The following is a 19,213-nucleotide window of genomic DNA, read 5'->3' as shown; positions in this document are numbered from 1 at the left end:
GCTAGGATAGATTGGCAGTGTGCTGCTGCCCAAGAGGCCAACTCACCGACAACATCCAGGTGGTATGTGTGGTTGATGGACCCGTACTCATTCTCCACAAGGCAGGTATAATTGCCTTTGTCCGACGGGACCACGCTCTCCATAATAAGGCTCCAGTGCTGGTTTCGTACCTGAAAAAGCCAAAGGAAAGGTGGTTATTTATAACAAACCTAGCACCAGATACCTGTGGTGTGCTTTCTTGACTTAAAATGAAGTTTGCTGTGGATATCGTTCTGTATAAATAAAACACTGATTGGCCAGTGGCCAGGCAGGAAGTAGGCGGGACAAGGAGAGAGGAGAATTCTGGGAAGTGGAAGGCTGAGGGGGGGTAGACACTGCCAGCCACCGCCATGACAAGCAGCATGTGAAGATGCCAGTAAGCCACGAGCCACGTGGCAATGTACAGATTTATAGAAGTGGTTTAATTTAAGACATAAGAACAGTTAGCAAGAAGCCTGCCACGGCCATACAGTTTGTAAATAATATAAGCGTCTGTGTGTTTATTTTATAAGTGGGCTGTCGGACTGCCGGGACTCGGAGGGACCCAGAGAGAAGCTCTCCAGCTCCAGAAGTTGGCTGGGGCTAAGAGTGGACACAACATGTTCAGTACCCACATGGCCTGGGTTCAATTTCCAGGGAAGTGGGTGGAAGTAGAGAATATGGAGGAATTGTAATCTGCCCTCACAATTAATATTCAGAATGGTGATGAATGATAAGAGAGGTTTCCCTAGAACAGCCTGGCGGGCAGGTAGTGGCATACTCTGAACACACAGGGCTATCCAGGAGGACACAAAGATATGCCCCTGTCTTGGATTTGAAGTTCCATTAAGAGAACCCACATGGCCAAGAGGTCCAAATCACTAAGCCACACAATGTCATATCTGACTGGCAGGCGAACTACTAAGGCCACCCTCCCAATGGGAGCCTGCAGTCCCCAGAGCACCATGGAACCACCTGGAGCCAACATTGGTGATCACCAGCTATATGCCACACCTTCTGCCTTAGCTAACTTAATTCCCCAAGAAACCCTTGGGTCAGATCTATTCTTGTTCTGACAGCTTCTTGTTTCTTTCTCTGGGCCCCCAGATCTATGGAAGTTTCAAGCAGTTTCACCTGGGACCATGGGTCTGCCCTTTTCCCTTCTTGCTGGGAGACGAATAAAAGGCACATGTTCCTGGTATTCCCAGAATTCCAGGCATGGGAGCAAGGACTCCAAATTACTTATCTGTTTGTAAGTGCCTTGAGACTTTCCAAAGATAAGAAGTGCATATAAAACGGGCCTATTGTGAGTCCCACCCATAGCCTGTCAGCTCACACTAGGTTCTAATGTTCTCATCTTACGAGAACCTAAACTAGAGAGTAAGGAGAGTCACCTCACAGCCACTCCCTTCTAAGAGGAGAGGGCAGGGCAGTCGTCCCATGATGCACCTGCGAACAGGGGTAAGAGTATGCCGTGACTGTTACTGCAGAGGGGGGTCTACTGCTGCTGAGCTCAACACCAAGGTCATCGTTCCCACCAGGGTGTCACATGGTGCCACTGAGGTAAGGAAGGGGCTGGATCCCTCTTAACAGCACAAGCAAAGGGTTGGGAATGAGGCTAAGCATCGCCTTGCTTAGATGCCACTGACCCCAACCCTTGCACAGCTGTGGAGTCGCCTCAGAATCCAGCACAGGAAGGTGGCAACGGAAAACCAACTCACAAGCGAGATAGGTGGGGAGAGGCAACGAATCTGAGGGCTTCAGGCTGATCACAGAGAAAGTCTGTGCTCTTCAAAAGACTCACATAGGTCTCCTTGCAGGACCTGCAAGACAGTCTGAGAGGAAGAGAGATGGCCTCCTCACAGGTACAAGTTCCCTACCCCACGCAGTATCAGTGTCCTGCTGGGGGAAACACATGCCAAATTCCACGGTCTTCCAGGAACCGATCTAATTCCTGTCCCAGGGTGCTACCTGAAGCTGGCACGCTGGAAGATGGGGAGGAAGTAACCAGCTCTCTTGCAGAACTCAAGGCAGACCCTCTGCATCCCAGGATCTCAGGAATATCAGAAACGGCTCTCTCCTTGCCAGCCACATGGAGGGTAATTTGGGGAGGCAGCCACAGGCTCCAGAGTCACCAAGCCTCATAATCCAGCCTTGAGCCCTGCTGTAAATATTCAGTTCTTTGAGCCCCCGCTCAAATGTCATGCCTGTAAGCCTTTAATCATGGCAGCGCCTCACTCTGGACCCCATCCAAACTGTCAATGTCTTTCTTGTGCCTGGATTCAGACTCTGGCACATGGCGTATTCCAAATGGATTTGCCCCTGAACTGTTAAGGGAGGTGACGTTGGTTGTCCAAGACATCAGATCTTGGCTTGGGGCAGCACAGCCTGGCAGCTGCCTTTCTGGATACCGCCACCACCACCCCACCTCTCTTGCAAAGCACATGGTCTGTTAGGTGTTTCCTTGGGTCTTTGGCATTCTAAGAAAGAGCCCTGAATATTCATCTCTTGGAGACACACTACAAATATCAATAAGTTAGTATGCTATTACAGTAAGAAGCACATAGACCAAAGTAGCTATCTCCACCCTCCTAGAACGTTGTTACTCAATCAATATCCCCCACATGCAGTGCTGTTCATATTTTCTTTCTGACACCACTGCTCCCAACTGAGTTCCTTGACATACCATCAAACCCAAATTTTAAAGCTGTGGCGTTTTGCAAACGGATGCTCTTAGAAACCTCCAACAGTGGGAGGTAGATGCTTCTGTTGTAGAGGAGAGCCTCCTCTTAGTGAGAGTAACAGCGAGTCAAACAACCCCAACAGCAATTCTGCAAGAAATGGGACACCGAGTTCGGAAACGTATTAAATCAATGTTTGCACACCAAGCGTCCACGTGACCTGAAGAGGGTACCCTTGCAGCAAGCATGTGAACAGCACCTCGCCCTTCAGCGTGCTCTTCTCAGTGTCTCAGATCTGCAGGGCCACAATTATTTTGTCATTTGGGTCAAATGCATATACATTGTTTTTGCTTTCAGAGAACAGGGAATATAAATACTGCCCCCCCCTTCCCCGTGCCAAAAAATCTGAAAAGCTGTTCAACCTCATTAGCAATCAAGGGAATGCAAATTAAAACAATAATGAGACACTTGTTCACCAGTTGATTAACAAAAATTAGGAAGATCAGTGTCACTTTCAAACTTGGCGGGTGAATATAAGGGAACACAGAGACAAATGGAAAATGGCAACATAAAGCCAGAGAAACCAGTCCGAGGAACAATTTGATGGCACCCGTTAAAATTAATGACATTTTGTTGTTGTTGTTGTTTAACCCTGTTAATGCTACGTCTGGGTATCTTGTCTGCACAAAATAACCAGTCTAGCCAATCAGCAAGTTCAAGGTTCAGTAAGAGACCTTGTCTCACAAAATACAATAGAAAGTGACGAAGGAAGACACTTGATGGCCACTTCCAGCCTCCAAACACGTGTGTGCACACACAGGGGCACACAGACACACGAACTGAAAGAGAAGGGCTCCTCAGCCGTCTGCTGGGTCCTAGATCCTGCTCTGGAGAACGTCCCCATCTGGATCTCTCTAGCTGACCAAGAACAAAAGGCCAGGGACAGGAGGAGCCCTGCATCAGGCAGCATTCCTGGAACTTTATTTTCATTCCTGCCCACAGCCAAATTTGTGTGGAATTCATCCTTATTTTCCCGCTGCCAAGAAACAGAACTGGTGAGCAGAGCTCCAAAACTATGTTCACCAAGGTCTTTCTTGAAATAACATTTCAGTATTGAAACAAAGCAGACTGACGCTAAGCCCCTGAGCAGTTAACTTGCAGCACGAAAAACAGACTCCACAAACGGTTCACACCCCACCAATGTGAAGAGAGAAGATGGTTCAGACAGTTAGTTTGTTTTGTTTTCCCAGACTCTTCGGCTATCTCAAACCTCTCTGAGTGCCTGTGAAGGCTTCAGCTATGTCCAGGTGCCATAGGGAGTGAAGACTTAACATCAATGCAGAATCGAACATATCACCAGAGAGTCGAGGGTCAAAGGCCCCAACTGTCACCTGGATGTTTGGCTTCCTCATTGCAAAACAACAAAATATTCAAAGATTTCCAAATACCCAGGCGTGCACTACCAAGTGGAATAAACATCCAGAAGCTGTACCCTGAGCCAGCTCGGAGGAGGTGTTCATGTGACAACAGATGCCCCTGTGACTTTCCAGCAAACAGCAATCGCTGAAGCCTGGACTTCAGAAAGGCAGTCTACAAATACACCTGCTCTTGTTAAGATGTATGGACTCTCACTACTCCATATCAAGCCCCATTTCCAGAAGGCTCTTGGGAATGTCAAGCCATTCCTTCTGGATGTAATCGTGCACGGGGCTCACACATGTGGAGGGACTGGCACTCGGGGCTGCTGGTCATCACCCAGAAATGAAGGCAAACACTTGTTAATGCTTAAACCGGCATTGATGGGTAGCAGTTTGCTTTGCAGGGGGCTGTCCAGAGAGCAGGGCTGCACCATCAGCCCCGTACCACCGCTAGTGGAAACAGAATCTCTCCACTCTGCCCAGTCAACAAGTCCTGAATCTCTGCAGAGGAAGTGTGACTTACAACTGCAAAATGCAAGGGTGCCCAACTCAACGGCCTGTTGCCTGACAGCGCTAACAAAGTGGGCGGCAACGGGGCATCGGCAACGGGGCATCTCACACCTTGAGAACTCAGCTCTTTAACAAGGCTGACCTTCAAAACCTGAACAAAGAACTGTCCAGCGAGTCCACTAGGTATCCACCCCAGAGAACTGAAAGCAAGGACGCAGACAGATGCACAGAAACGATCACAAAAGGTGGTAGGTACATCCATTTGATGAAACAGGAATCAACCATAAACATGAATTACGTTTTGACTCATACTATAACATAGATGAATCCTGAATACATTACATCATGTAAAATAAGCTGGGCATAAAAGCAAACACCCTGTGACTCCAAAAATTCATAGACAAAAAAAAATAGACTTGAGGATCTCAAGTACTAGGGGAGGGTTAATTTTTTTTTTTTTTTTTTTTTTTTTTTGGTTTTTCGAGACAGGGTTTCTCTGTGTAGCTTTGCGCCTCTCCTGGAACTCACTTGGTAGGCCTCGAACTCACAGAGATACGCCTGGCTCTGCCTCCCGAGTGCTGGGATTAAAGGCGTGCGCCACCACCGCCCGGCGAGGGGTAATTTCTTAATGGGTGCAGAGATTTTATTTAGAGTAACAAAAAAGTTTTGGAGATAATAAAAATGGATAAGCAATATATGGTATTATAGGTATTCTAGGACAATTTTTGGTGAATATTTTTTTAATATAATCCAGAGAGGTGGCAGAGTTGGAAGAATACAGAGAGAGAGAGAGAGAGAGAGAGAGAGAGAGAGAGAGAGAGAGAGAGAGAGAGAGAAGAACGAACCATGCTTCTGGTCAAGCTTTACTTCAGTACCAACTGCCATTCCCTCCGCCTCTCTGACTAAAAAAATACGGATGCATGTGGTGGTGCATGCCTATTACCTAGCACTAGGTGGTAGAGGCAGGAAAAGTGAGTTCAACGGCAGCCTGGGTTCCACAGTAAGTTGGAGGCCGGTCTGTCTCAGCTATCCAGTATGTCTCTAAGTAAACGGCAAGAATAAGTGCAGGATGCCAAATATTGCTACACTGAAATTAGTCTTGGTCCTCTTTTGGGGGGTGGGGGTTGTTTTTTGTTTTTCCCTTCAAGACAGGGTTTCTGTGTGTAGCCTTAGCTGTCCTTGGCTGTCCTGGAACTCGCTCTGTAGACCAGGCTGGCCTCGAACTCACGGAGATCCACCTGCCTCCCCTATTTAAAAATACTTAATAATTTTTATTTTAATCAATGTGTATTATGTGGGAAAGATATGTGTATGTAAGTGCTGGTGCCCTCAGAGGCCAGAGGCACACCAAATCTTTGGGTTCCAGGAACTGAACCCAGATTCTCTGGAAAAGCAGTACATGGTCTTAGCCTCCAAGCCATCCCTCCAGCCCAAGTTTTGGTCCCATTTTTTCAATTCTCTGACTTCAAGTGATTTTGTGTTTTTCCTTCTCCCTAGGATGGCCCCATGCACAAGTCATGCTGGGGTGTAGTGGCCAAGGGCCACGAAGCCATAAACAGTCAGAAGAGTTTGCAGGACTGGCCTGGCCATCAAAGCCGAGGTGGGCTCCAGAATGACAGGTTTATGAAGAAACAAGAAAAGTTGCGCAAATAACCAATGTTCCTTTACGGAAACTTCCAGGTCTCTGGCTTTCTGGAAAAACACACTGTGGAAAACTTGACAACTTGCCTCATTAAGAGGCAAACAGGCAGGAATCAGAGGAGTCAGGGGTTGGGACGCGGCAGGCCCTCTCTGTGGGGTTTGAGTTAGGTAGGTCTCTTCAATTAAGTATTTCTTGAATGATGACAAGGCTCAGTGGGTAAAGGCCATCACCTCCAAGACTGATGGCTTAAGTGTGATTCTCTAGGACCCATCTGGTGGAAGAAAAGAACCAGCTCCCTCCCACAGGTTGTCCTCTGACCTCCACATGATACACCTATACACACACACACACACACACACACACACACACACACACACACACATAAATAAGCTTTTTTTGTTTTTAAGTAGGTCTCTCCTTTCAGTTCTGAGGGATGCAGAGCTACAGCTTGTTTCCACACAGCACCTCAGGGCAAATGCTGGTAGGTGCATTTGTTTAGAAGTCCACATAGCAATGAAAAAGAATACCAAAAGGAGATGCCCACACAGGGACCAAGACACCCAGCACTGTCCCATGAAGGCCCAGGTGAAGTCTCAAGTAGACAGGTGTCAGGCAGGCGGATACACCAGGAAGGGGACCAGCCTCAGGAGAAGGGACCTCCCATGTTTCTCGCGCCAGGAACCTGGGCGGGTTTAGCGCGTTTTCAGCAAGAATTATGCTTTAGGGAACCATGTTTGCCAAGCTGAAAGCTGTGACTTCCCTCAGTCCCAGAAGCCCCTGGGGCTCCACAGAATTTCTAAATTCCCAGTGTCACCAAATAAACATCCTATGGGTGTCAACCTTAATTGCCCTGTTGTGAAAATCTCTATTGCACCATCATTTACATTGGACGGGTCACCTCAGGGGCCACCAGGCCACAGCCTCCTTCTGCGTGCATCAGAGAGATCAGGAGAGCACCGGGGCAGGACCACACATTCCAAAGGCCGGCTTTCTCTTTCTCCTTTTCACCCCCTTCCCTTCATCTTTTGCGGGGGGCGGCATGCATAAGTGTATGTTTATGTACAGATGTGTACGGATGCCAGAGGTCAAGTTTGGGACTCTCCCTCCCCACCTTCATTTTTTGCGACAAGGTCTCTCCGCAAACCCGAGGCTCACTGATTGGACAAGGGGAGCTGCCGGCCAGTGAACGCCTGCCCTGGGAGCACAGGCACACACTAGCACAGCTGGCTTTTGTCACGGGTGCAGGTATCGAACTTGGGTCCTCGTGCTTGCAAACATTTTACCAACTGACCCGTCACCCCAGCCCTCACAAAAAAAAAAAAAAAAAAAAAAAAAAAAAAAAAAAAAAAAAAAAAAAAACATCAAAATGTTCTTTGGATTTAGAGATTTGTCCCTAGTCATTCAAATTCCTTTCTCTTTGCCTCCAGAGAAACAGCTCAAACACTAATTAGCGAAACCCCTCAGGGTGGGGTGGGAGGGTTGGAGAAATGGCCCCATGGTTAAGAGCATTTGCTGCTCTTGCAGAGGACCCAGCACCCACAAGGCAGCTCACAATTCCAGTTCCGAGGATCTGATGCCTTCTTCTGAACTGAGGGCACCAGGCGGGCATGTGTGCACAAATATACACACAGGCAATACCCATACACATAAAACAAATTAGATGAATCTTTGAAAAAAAAAAAGAACGGTCCACAGGCTACAGCCATTCTTCGGGGTCCTCCTGGGTGTTCTTATTCAGCACGATGTTGTCATGGGTAATTAAAATTACCTGCACCTGTTAAAAATCAAGGGCATCCCCTCATTAAGCCCCTGTGCCTAACAGCTCCACAATCGTAATCACTCATTCCCATTTGCAAAATGTTCCTTATCCATAATAATGATGTACAGCCCATTTATTTTAAGACCAAGAGTCTCTGGAGACTCACGGGCTCGCTTTGTACCTGCTTAGAGTTTGTCTTTCTGAGTAGAATTAGGATTCTGACCACCATTCTCACAGTAAAACTGCATTTAAATAGTTCAAACTGCATCAATTGTATGAGTTTCCGCAAGCCAGAATAGTAAGCCAATCCTGGGGGGGGGGGGGGGGTTTAAGTGATGTGACCCTCCTTTTTTTAAAAAAAAATAATTTATTTAATGTAGATTGGTTTGAACGTATGTGATCCCTTAGAACTGGAGTTACAAACAGTTGTGAGCTGTCATGTGGGTGCTGGGAATTGAACCCAGATCCTCTAGAAGAGCAGCCAATGCTCTTATCCACGGAGCCATCTCTCCAGCCCCCGGTGACCCTCCTTTTCTAAGCAGCAAAGACTAATAAAACCCTTGTCTATTTGTTATTTTTATTTATTTATTTTAGGGTCTAAACTAAGAAGGAGAGGACACATCAACCTCATGACTTCTGCTTCTACTAACAAGTAGAAGTTGCAGTTGACAAATGAAGAGTTTCCACGTCTGAGGTCCAGCAGACCTACCAAAGGGCAAATGTTTTTACAGAAGCAAATAAGCCTTTGAAGATGAAAGCCTACTCTGCCAGCCCCAGCTCTCTGACGATGGGAAGGAAGCCCACATACGCTCTGCAAGGTGGCATGGGGGCTGGGTACCACAGTACCAGGTTCCACACAGGGAGAGACCAGTCTGTTCTTCCACACACGTTCCAATGCTGCCTCCACGAACGCCTCCTTTTAAGAACTGGGCATTGGCGCCTTCTCTTTACCCATGTAGAAGTTTCTTAGATGGGACTTAGTGATACCCACACTCTTGGCATTTATGCCCCTGCCTCATCTCCTCCCTGGGGACTCATTTAATAAAAGGGAAGAGCAAAAGGGCTGGGACATTGCTTCCATGAGGGGGTGACAGAAAGCTGACATCTTGGTTCTTCCACTCTGGCTCCTTCGTCGGCTTACCCTGAAGATGACCGCTCTCATGTTGTCACTTGCTTTGTGTTGGCCGATGTGGCAAGCAGCAAGACAGTGAATGCTAATGGCAACTGAACACTTCCTTCCCTGGTGTAGCCTTTGAGGGAAAACCCAGCCTTAACTAAAACCTTGCACAGTCCTGGAGAGACCAAGACAAAAGACCCCACCAGGCTGCCCTCGGATTTGCAGTAAGACTATAAAGCCTCAACCTGGAGCAACTTGTTACACAGCAACTGATAACCGATACACCCTCACCTCTTCTTCCAAATGCACAGCAGCAGGCTTTCATCATAAGATTTCCTTAAATCCTCTTCACACGCAAAATACTTAAAATTCTATCCATGCTGAGTAATTTGAAAATTCCATCCCTCTCTTTCAAAGAAAAAAAAAATATCTTTCCAACTAATCCTCAAACCTTTCTCTGTTCCTCTTTTTTGTTTATTTTTTTGGTGGTGGTGGTTGTATGTAGCCCTGGCTATCCTAGAGCTCACTGTGTAGAGCAGGCTAGCTTTGAACTCATCTGCCTGCCTCTGCCTCCTGAGTCCTCTGATTAAAGACGTGGTGCTACCACATCTGGCTGCCTGGTGCTCCTTTCTCCCTCTTCTCCAGTTGTACTAATACCACATTTCCTTCCATGCCCACCCGATGCAACAGGCCCTTGAGACTTTGTCTTTCTCAGCAGCCTCCCAACGCCAGATCTCAAGTTGGCCTCCCCGCCAAACCAGGGCCCCTCCGACTGGAGGCCGTGTCCAGCCATGCTCGGTTTAGCATCCCCAGTGCCTAGACAGTGTCGTATATGAGGACACTCAATCAATGACGCTGAATGGATGCTCAGAACTATACTTAGCATCCCAAAAAGTCCTCTCAGGGATGTCACAGAGATCCTGTTGCCCAATTCCCCAGTGCCTGATGGGCCATTGAGCATCTCCGGTGATGGAGAAGGGGGGGTGGGGGACGACGGCTTCTGTCACTGTCCAGCATCTCCCCCTATCAACACGTACTAGTTCACACTCCCTCCTCTAACCCAAGCTATTCACTCTCAACACAACCCCACCCTCACAGGGCAGCTGCGCCACTTCAAGTTTTACAGACCATAAAGCATATAGAAAACAGACCCTCAACTTTCGACCCCCTGGTTATTAAACTTTCCTCATGTAAAGAAGAATGCAAATGGGGACTAACTTTAAAATTACAGGGGCGTCCAGGGTGATCTTTTAAACATATCAAACGGTGACGTGATCGATTACAATAATTACGTCTTTTTAAAAATGCATATTCCTTCTGGTCTTGCCAACTTCAGAGGACTTTGAAAAATAAACATTTCAGAAGTACAGGGCTTTTGAAGCTCAGTCCTACCTTATAGCCTCCGATGCGATGCTCCTGCTTAAACTCCTTCCCGTTTTTCAGCCACCTCATTGTGGGCGTTGGATTCCCCCCAGCGGGACAGCGGAACTTTACAGTGTTGGCGGCGGGGACAGCATGTAGCCGCTTCTCCATCTTCTCTGTGTTGGTCCAGTACGGTGCTCCTGAATCGGAAGACAAATGACAGGCGGTAGATGAAGGGATAGCCTCATCAACCCCAGAAAGGTAAGGCTGCTTTGTGGTACAAGAAAGGACCTGATTTTCTTTCGACTCTTTGAATAATATTTATGTTAGGAAACTATTTTCAGAAGTGTGGTCCAGCTGGCCTAGCAGAAGGTCCCCAGAGGGGCTGCTTATTGGGTTATGACTATTAACAGGGGAAAAAAAAAGCATCTGAAGCACCTTCTCTCTTGTTCCTGTCCGGTGCCAAAAAATAATTTCATGTCAAATCATGCTTTAAAATGCTACTTTAGATTCACAGAAACAGCCCATGTAATAGCATGGGCTCAGTCCTCCAAAAACACATCATTTTAGATCACCACGCCTATTAAATGGTCATATATACACACTGTAAAAATAAACTGTCCTCGGGGACCACATAAACTTGCCCATCAGAACTTTCTTTCTGTGTGGGCATGAGTATAATGGGTGTTCATGTGTGTACCGGCACATGTGCATGTGTGTGAGGCCAGAGGTCAACCTCAGGTGACATTCCTCAAGTGCCAAAAGCTAAGTGACTTGTTTTTTGAGACAAAGTCTCTCAGTGGCCTGGAACCTAACCAGCAAGTTAGGCTGGCCCGCCATTGCGACCCCAGGGATCTGTGTGTCTCTATTTCCCCAGGATCGGGATGACAAGCATGTGCCATCATGCCAAGCTTTTTCTAACAAGGGTTGTGGGGATCCAACTCAGGTCCTCATACTTAACAGAGCAAGTCCTTTACCCATTGATCTAACACTCTAGCCAGCCCCAAGCAATCTTGTAAATGGTGATCAATAGCATAAATTACCTTAGCATGATAAAATGATCCTGGGAGCCATCATTAATTTCCTAGCACCTTATTTGATAAATCAAAATACTGTATTGCTAAGTATAGCTTAATTTTTTAAAAGGAAGAGATCTTTTTTTTTTCTTTCCAGTGGTGCTTATGAACACTATAATCCCCATGCCATGGCTAAGCTTAACAGGAGAACTAATCAAATGCTAAATAAGTCACAACCCCTAAATGGCCCTCACAGTCACAGGTACAAGGGATTTTTCTTTTTAAGTTCAGAAAAAGAGGTAGATCTTTCAATGACCAAGTAACAAGTAAAGTATGTTTTATAAACAGGTGCCGCACCATCAATCCAGAATGCTGCTATCAATTCTTTATGCCAGTACTAATGGCTCGAGGCTACCCATGACCCAATATCTGTTTGCCAAGCATTGCTCTAAGAGCTTGTACATGCCTAGCATGTGAATCCTCACAGCTCAGTGGGGAGCCATTACCGTCCCTGTTGCAGGTCAAGGAAACTGAGGTACTGAGACCTTACCTGCAAATAGTCACAGCACTAAAAGCCACGCAACCGAGATTTAACCAACATCAGTCTGATGCCCAAGTCCCAATTCCTAGCCCCAGTCTCCTTGCTAACACTGACCAGCTTCACCAAGAAGTCATGCCTTCGAGCATGCCTTCTAGACACTGAACACTACTAGATCTGAAACAGTCTGTTAGGGTGAACACTCCAACCTCCAGCGTTGCCCAGAACTTCCGGGCAACAATTATACTTTCCCCATGGTGAGGGGCAACAGGAGTGGCCTGCTCACTCCACAACCCAGAGGCAAAATGGTCCCAGCCAAGGAGTATATTTGGCAGGCTCCCCTCTGGCATCTGCTGGGAGAGGTTCAACCTGCACAGCTAGGCTCTCCTGTTACAATCCCTCTCTGGAATAACTGCCCCTGCCCCCGGCTGTCTTGCCCTTGCTTTTGACACCTGCTATGAGAGGCAGGGCTGGGATGTCTTATCAAGAGGGCACTGTATCTTATTCTTGCTAATGCATGCCCAAGTGTCAAAGTGGTGGGGTGTAGGTGGCAACCTCACGACACTAAGACTGCAAAATCACAGCTGCTCACCCATTTGGAGCAGAGGGAAAGCGGGGAGGGGAAGGGAGGGGAGGGGAGAGGTGGGGAGGGGAGGGGAGAGGTGGGGAGGGAAGGGGAGGGGAGGGGAGGGGAGGGGAGGGGAGGGGAGGGGAGGGGAGGGGAGGGGAGGGGAGAGGGAAGGAGGCCAAGCCAGAAGAAAAGAGGCTGCACTATTTCCTTTCAATCCAGTTGCATTTGTGATATGCATCTTGAGGACCTTGTAGCTAGGGCACTGGATACTTGTAAACACATCTATTCTTCTGAGAGTTCACCAGGGGAACCACTGGACTCCTACTTATCACAAGACCCCAAGGACCTGGCATACCCTGAAACAATCATCTTTCATTTTAAAAGCTTCTACTTAGAAAAAAATCCATCCAAAGCCACTGAAAGCAGTCATTGAGATCCCAAAATAAATAATGAGCTTTGTCCCTACACAAAGACTTTAACAAATCTGACCTAAATGGAAAGCATACCTCATGCTGTCAGGTGTCTGGACTCATGTCATTTGTTTAAGTAAACACAATGGCCTATTCACATGAATTAGCTAAATATTAATGCAGTCACTCTTTCAGATAGCATCAATTACTGCGGGGCTGAGCTCTGGAATGTCCTTTTTAAAAAAAAAAAACATAAAAGAAATCAACAAATAGGTGCTTACAAACCATTAGGCATGATTTTCATGTTCTTTCTCTGAGGTCAAAAAGTAGGAGTTGGCCTCAGGAACTAGGAATGTTCTTTTCTACTCTAAGCCATCCGTGAGGCTGCACCACCGCAGGGGACTGCCCCCCAGCCACGTGCAATGCACTGTCCTGGCTTGTGCCAGCAGCACACTGGCAACCCAAGCCTTTGTCTTGGTAGCCAAGGAATGACTTAAGGAAGAGGATAAAAGAATGTGGCTGGGTTTTCTAGCAGGTAGCTGCTTCCCTCGAGGGAAACTGTCGCTAGAAAATATGCTCTCACAAAACAGGCACTCGCCGGGAGGTGGTGGTGCACGCCTTTAATCCCAGCACTCGGGAGGCAGAGCCAGGCGGATCTCTGTGAGTTCAAGGCCAGCCTGGGCTACCAAGTGAGTTCCAGGAAAGGCGCAAAGCTACACAGAGAAACCCTGTCTCAAAAAAACAAAAACAAAACAGGCACTGGCCACATACCACAGTCTGGATACTGCTTGCCTCAGCCTCAGAGACCCAAGGTGGGTGGGGGCACCATGAAATCCAATCACTATGAGGCTGTAGCTGGAACTGAATTTCACAACAAGCCTTGGGGAGCCGAAAGGTCACCGAGCTAAGTTGTTCAAGGTGCCAGTGTGCCAGGGAAGGGACGTCCCTATGCTCTACCGTGCTGCTGATTTTCTGGCCTCCAGCACTCTGCTGAGTGCTACCTCGGGACAACAGTCTTTGCAACTGAGCCACCTTTAAGATGGCGAGTGTGCATATTTAAAAAAATAAATAAACATGATGCTTGGAGAAGAGATAAGACTATTATTTCTAACAATAACATGGCCTTTCCCGATATAAACTTCATAATCTAGAAAAATAACACTCCTATACAACCATCATACTGTGTTTCTTTCCTTCTGCAGCAGCCTCCTGTCCTTTGAGACAGTCTTGCTTTGTAGCCCAGGCTAGCATCAAACTCAAGGTCCTGCCTCCTCTTCCCTAGTGCTGGCATCGCAGGTCCAACACCCCGGACTCTGCAGATTCTTCTCCTCAATATTCCCTGCCGTTTCCACAAAGTAACTACGTACAAACGTCCAGGCACCATAGAGGTAGAATAGACAATCAGAGAAACAAGGGCCAAGCATCTTGGAGAAGCCAAGCCAGCCTCTTTCCTACCAAAGCTTGGGAGCTTGTCCACAATTCCACGTGGAGCAGGAAGTGTTGCCACGGCGTCAAAGCCTGCAGACGCAGAGATGATCCTGGTACCTAGCAGATGGCCACACACTGGCTATTCCACAAACTTATTGGAAAAGAATTGGCAAGACAGCACACGAGGTGGCCTGAAACCAGGACCGCGCGCAGCTGCCTTCTCTGCCTCCCTTGGTATCACCTTAGAGATACGCAGCACACACTCAAAGGCACCGATTTGTTAAGAGGGGATTGTGGTTTAGACCTCCAAAGGCCGAAAAAGCGAAGCACACCACGTCACTTGTGAAGTAAATGAATGGACTTCCCTTTGGCTCTGACATTCATAGATCTTCCTCCTGGAGATCACAGCAAAAAGAAAAACGGCCTGCTAGTCACAAAATACAAACAATAAGGAAATCAAACAAACAGTCGGATGCAGCATCACAAAGAAGTAAAATCCCGTCAGAAAGATGCAGCCGTCCTCCTTTATACCAGCCAGCACTTATCACCTCTGGGTGATCGTGCTAAGTAGATTTTCACTCTGCTAAAATGCAACTGAATTCAGAGAGGCCCTGACTCCACTCACAGTTCTTCCAAGGACCCTACGGCCATCCTTAGCCATTCTGTCCCACCACGGAGGAGGTCCGTGCCTCCTCCGCTGTAATGGTTGCTTCCTCATCATGGATGCCAGCTTCCACGCTCAGGGTGTCCATCCTGGAAAGTACACCTGCTGGTGACTGCCAGCTAGCAGGCAGAGAACAAAATAGGCCACAGCTTGAGTTGCAGACAGGGTAGGAGGATGGACGGCTAGGAAAAGCTTTACTATAAACCAAGGAAGCTGTTCTGATAAGGTTCTAATATTCTTCCCAGGCATCTGTGTGCTACGCAGGTATTGATTTTGTCAACAAATGGTAGGACTACAGGGGTTTTTGACCCTGCAATTTAAACTTAATGATAAAACATAAGCTGTTGGGCCTGCCCCATAAAAACCCTTACACGGCCAAGTATTGACATCTAAGTTTTACAAGCTGTTCTCTGTCCAGAACCAAAAGCAAGCACAGCCCCATATTTTAAAGGAAAAACAGAGTCATATTACAATGTTCCTCCATCTGGCCTGATGGCTGACAGGATCAATGTCACCCAGAAAGGTTAAGTGATTTGATCAAGGTCACAAAGCCAGAGGCCGGGCCAAGGCTAGCCCCCAGTCTCCAGATCCCTTAGCAATGCTCTTCAACCACAGCAGGCTGCCCTGTGAACTCTCCCACAGTAATTAAGTCAAAAGTTCAAGATTTATGTGAGCCGGGGACGCTGATGACTGCCAACTTTATTTTTATTGATGCAGAAATTTTAAAACGCACGAGCTGTTTCAGCTCTTAGATCAAGTCTCCCCAGCTCCCTAAAGCCTCACTAAGGCCCCTGCCTTAAGTCTATAATTAGGGCTTTTAAAAATATCACTAATCAGGACATCTGAATGCTACGCCCCCTGATGTCTTTGGGTTTTGTTTGTTTTCTGTTTTTATAATGTCACTATCCTTGCGACAGACTGTCATTCACCTGCTTTTGGTTTGATATAAACTGAGAGAAACCAAATCTAGCAGAACTGGGGGGTGGGGTGGAGGGCGGGACTTAGAAAAGAGTGGTGTCACTGTCCTAGCGCTGTGAAAAGACACCATGACCAAGGCAACTCTTAGGGAAGAACGCATTTAGCTGGGGCTGGCTTACGGTACATCATCATCATAAAGAGAGCAGACACGGTGCTGGAGAAGTAGCTTGAGAACTCTACATCCTGGTCCACAGGCAGAGAGAAAGAGACAGAGATTGGTGTGGGCTTTTGAAACCTCAAAGCCCATCCCCAGTGACACACTTTCTCCAGCAAGGCCACACCTCCTAATCCTTCTCAAATAGAGCCACTCCCTGGTGACTAAGCATTCAAATATATGAACCTCTGGGGGCCATTCTTATTCAAACCACCACAGGTACAGTCTGGCTTCTAGAAATCTCTATCAAACAGCCCACTGAACAGTGATGTGTTTTATCCAACACACGTGGTGTGTGTGGGGTGGGGCGGGGTGGGGTCAGTCACTTACAAGAGAAATGACTTGGAGTCCCCTAGGAGAGTCCATGGAATTCGCAGGATCTGCTGCAAGACAAGGCTTCCCAATCACCGACAGCGCAGCTAGCCAGGGTCAGGCTCACCATTAGCACCATCTGCCATGAGGCACCTGAACCCACCTTCTGAGGAGGTTTCCATTAGGCAGAATTTCCAGAACATTCTACAGCCTACACACCTTGTCTTTTTCACTCTTCTCAATTCGTGTATTCACCAACTTGGACACCACCTCTACCAAGTTTTAAAACACAACAACATCAGAACCATAGTGACTCAGAACTGTTAGCAGCAACAGGGTAACCCATGAGTCTAGGGTCTCATACCACGGACTTTGGTTTCCCCTTGTTCCTCCAGCCCTCCTCCCACGGCCCCCCACCCCACGCCGAAAAAAGGAGAAACTAAGACCACCGCCTTCTCTCTCAGGTGGGGCAAGGGACATTTGCCGGTCTCAACAAAGATGAAACCAAAATGGAAAAATCCCTCGTCACTAGAAAGGACAACTCCAACATCAGGAACTGGATGCTGCTGTCCTGCTGTCCCACTGTCCTGCTGTGGAGCCCCTCCAGTTAAGCAACGGAGCCAAACTTTTAGCCAAACATGAGCTACACTAGAACTAACTCTCAGAATCTTCAGAAACAATCACTTTAAACACAAGCTTGAAGAAAACAATTTTTTTTAACCTCCATAAATCTGCTGTCAGATAATCTACAAAGACACTTAAATTCCCAGAAAAGGCAAGAACTAGGTAAGTTACCTTTCCTGTGCTGATGCATAAACGGGGAACCTCAACCTGGATGCATTTCAAAAATCAGCATTTGAATTGGTAACATTTGGTCCAGAGAAAACAAGTTAAGTTGAGCCTACGCTTATGATGACATCACAGGATTGCTCAGGAGAGTGAGCGGGTGCTAGCAAGGTGTGAGGACATCAGCTAGTCAGCTGCTAAAATACGACCTAGGGACAGACGGTGCCTGCCCTTCACACCTCCTCCGATAGAAGGATTTGACTCAAAAGAGGATGGGGAGCCTTCTTCATCCTGTCAGCCAATGCAGGGATGCATAGCGTGTGTATGTAACAGGATGTTAGGAGATGCTAAATTTTTTTTGTTTTGTTTTGGGTTTTTTGTTGTTGTTGTTGTTTGTTTTTGTTTTTTGAGACAGGGTTTCTCTGTGTAGCTTTGCGCCTTTCCTAGAACTCACTTGGTAGCCCAGGCTGGCCTCGAACTCACAGAGATCCGCCTGGCTCTGCCTCCCAAGTGCTGGGATTAAAGGCGTGCGCCACCACCGCCTGGCTAGATGCTAAATTTTAAAGGGGTCTTATGGTTGCTAGGTTTGAGAAATCCTGGGAAAGAACATCAAACATGTTTTACTAGAGGAGCCCTCAGAGCATGTTGGACTCCCTCTCTAAGCAAGGGTCACAGCATGAGGTGTTTCCTAAACTTAGTATAAGATTCAAGTCACTTTCAGCAGAGACTTCTTCTGAACTAGGGCTCCAGAGAATACCCTTTGAGAAACAGTGGCTTGCTTTCTTCACATATGGATCAATTCTGAACAGGGCTCTGTTTTAAGTGAGACCCATAAAAGATGCTTGGGAAGCCTTTAAGGCCAACAAAATATTCATTCTACACCAGGCTGGTCCTTGCTCTCAAGAAAGCAATGAGTTACTGAAAAAGACAGGTCCGCCATGCCAGGTCACATGGTAGACAATGTCACAAAGTAGAACAGGTGAGTTCCCAGAGCTTATATGACAAGATGGGCTCCACTCACTGAGCAAGAGGAGAGTTAGAAGTCAGAAGCAACCCAAGCGCTCAAGAATATCCACCCAAAAATCAAACCGCACTTTCTAAGGCCACCAGCTTCTTAACCCAAACTGCACTGTTCTGTTTCATTCCGTTTGCGTTCCTTTATTTTCTGCTGCATTGGTGATGGTCAATCCCATGACTGTCTCTTAATTCTTTTCCTTAAACATGAGCGTGTGGGGGTGGGTGGGTGGGTGTGTGTGTGCATGCACACACATGCATGCTGACTGTGCTGGATAGTTCTATGTCAACTTGACACAACCTAGAGTCATCTGAGAGGAGGGAACCTCAATTCAGAAAAACGCCTCCATAAGATCCCCTTGTAGGTGAGCCTGTAGGGCATTTTCTTAATTATCGATTGATTGGGGAGGGACTCAGCCCATTTTGTGTGGCCCCACCTCTGGGCTAGTGGTTCTGGATTCTATAAGAAAGCAGGTTGAGTAAGCCATGGAGAACAAGCCAGTAAGCAGTACCCCTCCATGGCCTCTGCATCAGCTCCTGCCTGCCTCCAGATACCTGCCCTGTGTGAGTTCCTGTTTTCACCGCTTTAGATGATGAGCTGTTATATGGAACTGTGAGTGAAATGAACCCTTTCCTCCCCGTCTTGCTTTTGGTCATGGTGTTTTATCACAGTAATAGTCACCCTAACTAAGACGTTGACTATGGGAGTCTGATCTCGCTTTCCATCAAGTGGGTTCTGAGAACTAACTCAGGTCATCAGGCTTGGTGCCAAGCACCTTTCTACCCACTGGACCATCTCCCAGCCCTCTTAGTTCTTGGTGGTTGTTTTTGTGCT

The 19,213-nt window shown here is 47.3% G+C and overlaps 1 protein-coding gene across 8 annotated transcripts in view; it reads right to left on the bottom strand.

The window, feature by feature from the left end:
- Positions 1-19,213, bottom strand: part of Fgfr2 (fibroblast growth factor receptor 2) — a 105,694-nt gene that overhangs the window by 60,490 nt on the left and 25,991 nt on the right. For all 8 annotated transcript variants that reach the window (XM_059265816.1, XM_059265825.1, XM_059265840.1 and 5 more), the window contains 2 exons: positions 10,538-10,707; positions 47-170 (listed from right to left, as the gene is read on the bottom strand). In XM_059265816.1, the coding sequence (XP_059121799.1) occupies positions 47-170; positions 10,538-10,707 (294 nt within the window). The remainder of the gene's footprint in view (positions 1-46; positions 171-10,537; positions 10,708-19,213) is intronic.

The sequence above is a fragment of the Peromyscus eremicus genome, chromosome 1, assembly GCF_949786415.1.
Source record: "Peromyscus eremicus chromosome 1, PerEre_H2_v1, whole genome shotgun sequence".
NCBI classification, from domain to species: Eukaryota; Metazoa; Chordata; class Mammalia; order Rodentia; family Cricetidae; genus Peromyscus; species Peromyscus eremicus.
This window is presented reverse-complemented; position numbering and strand designations above follow the sequence as displayed.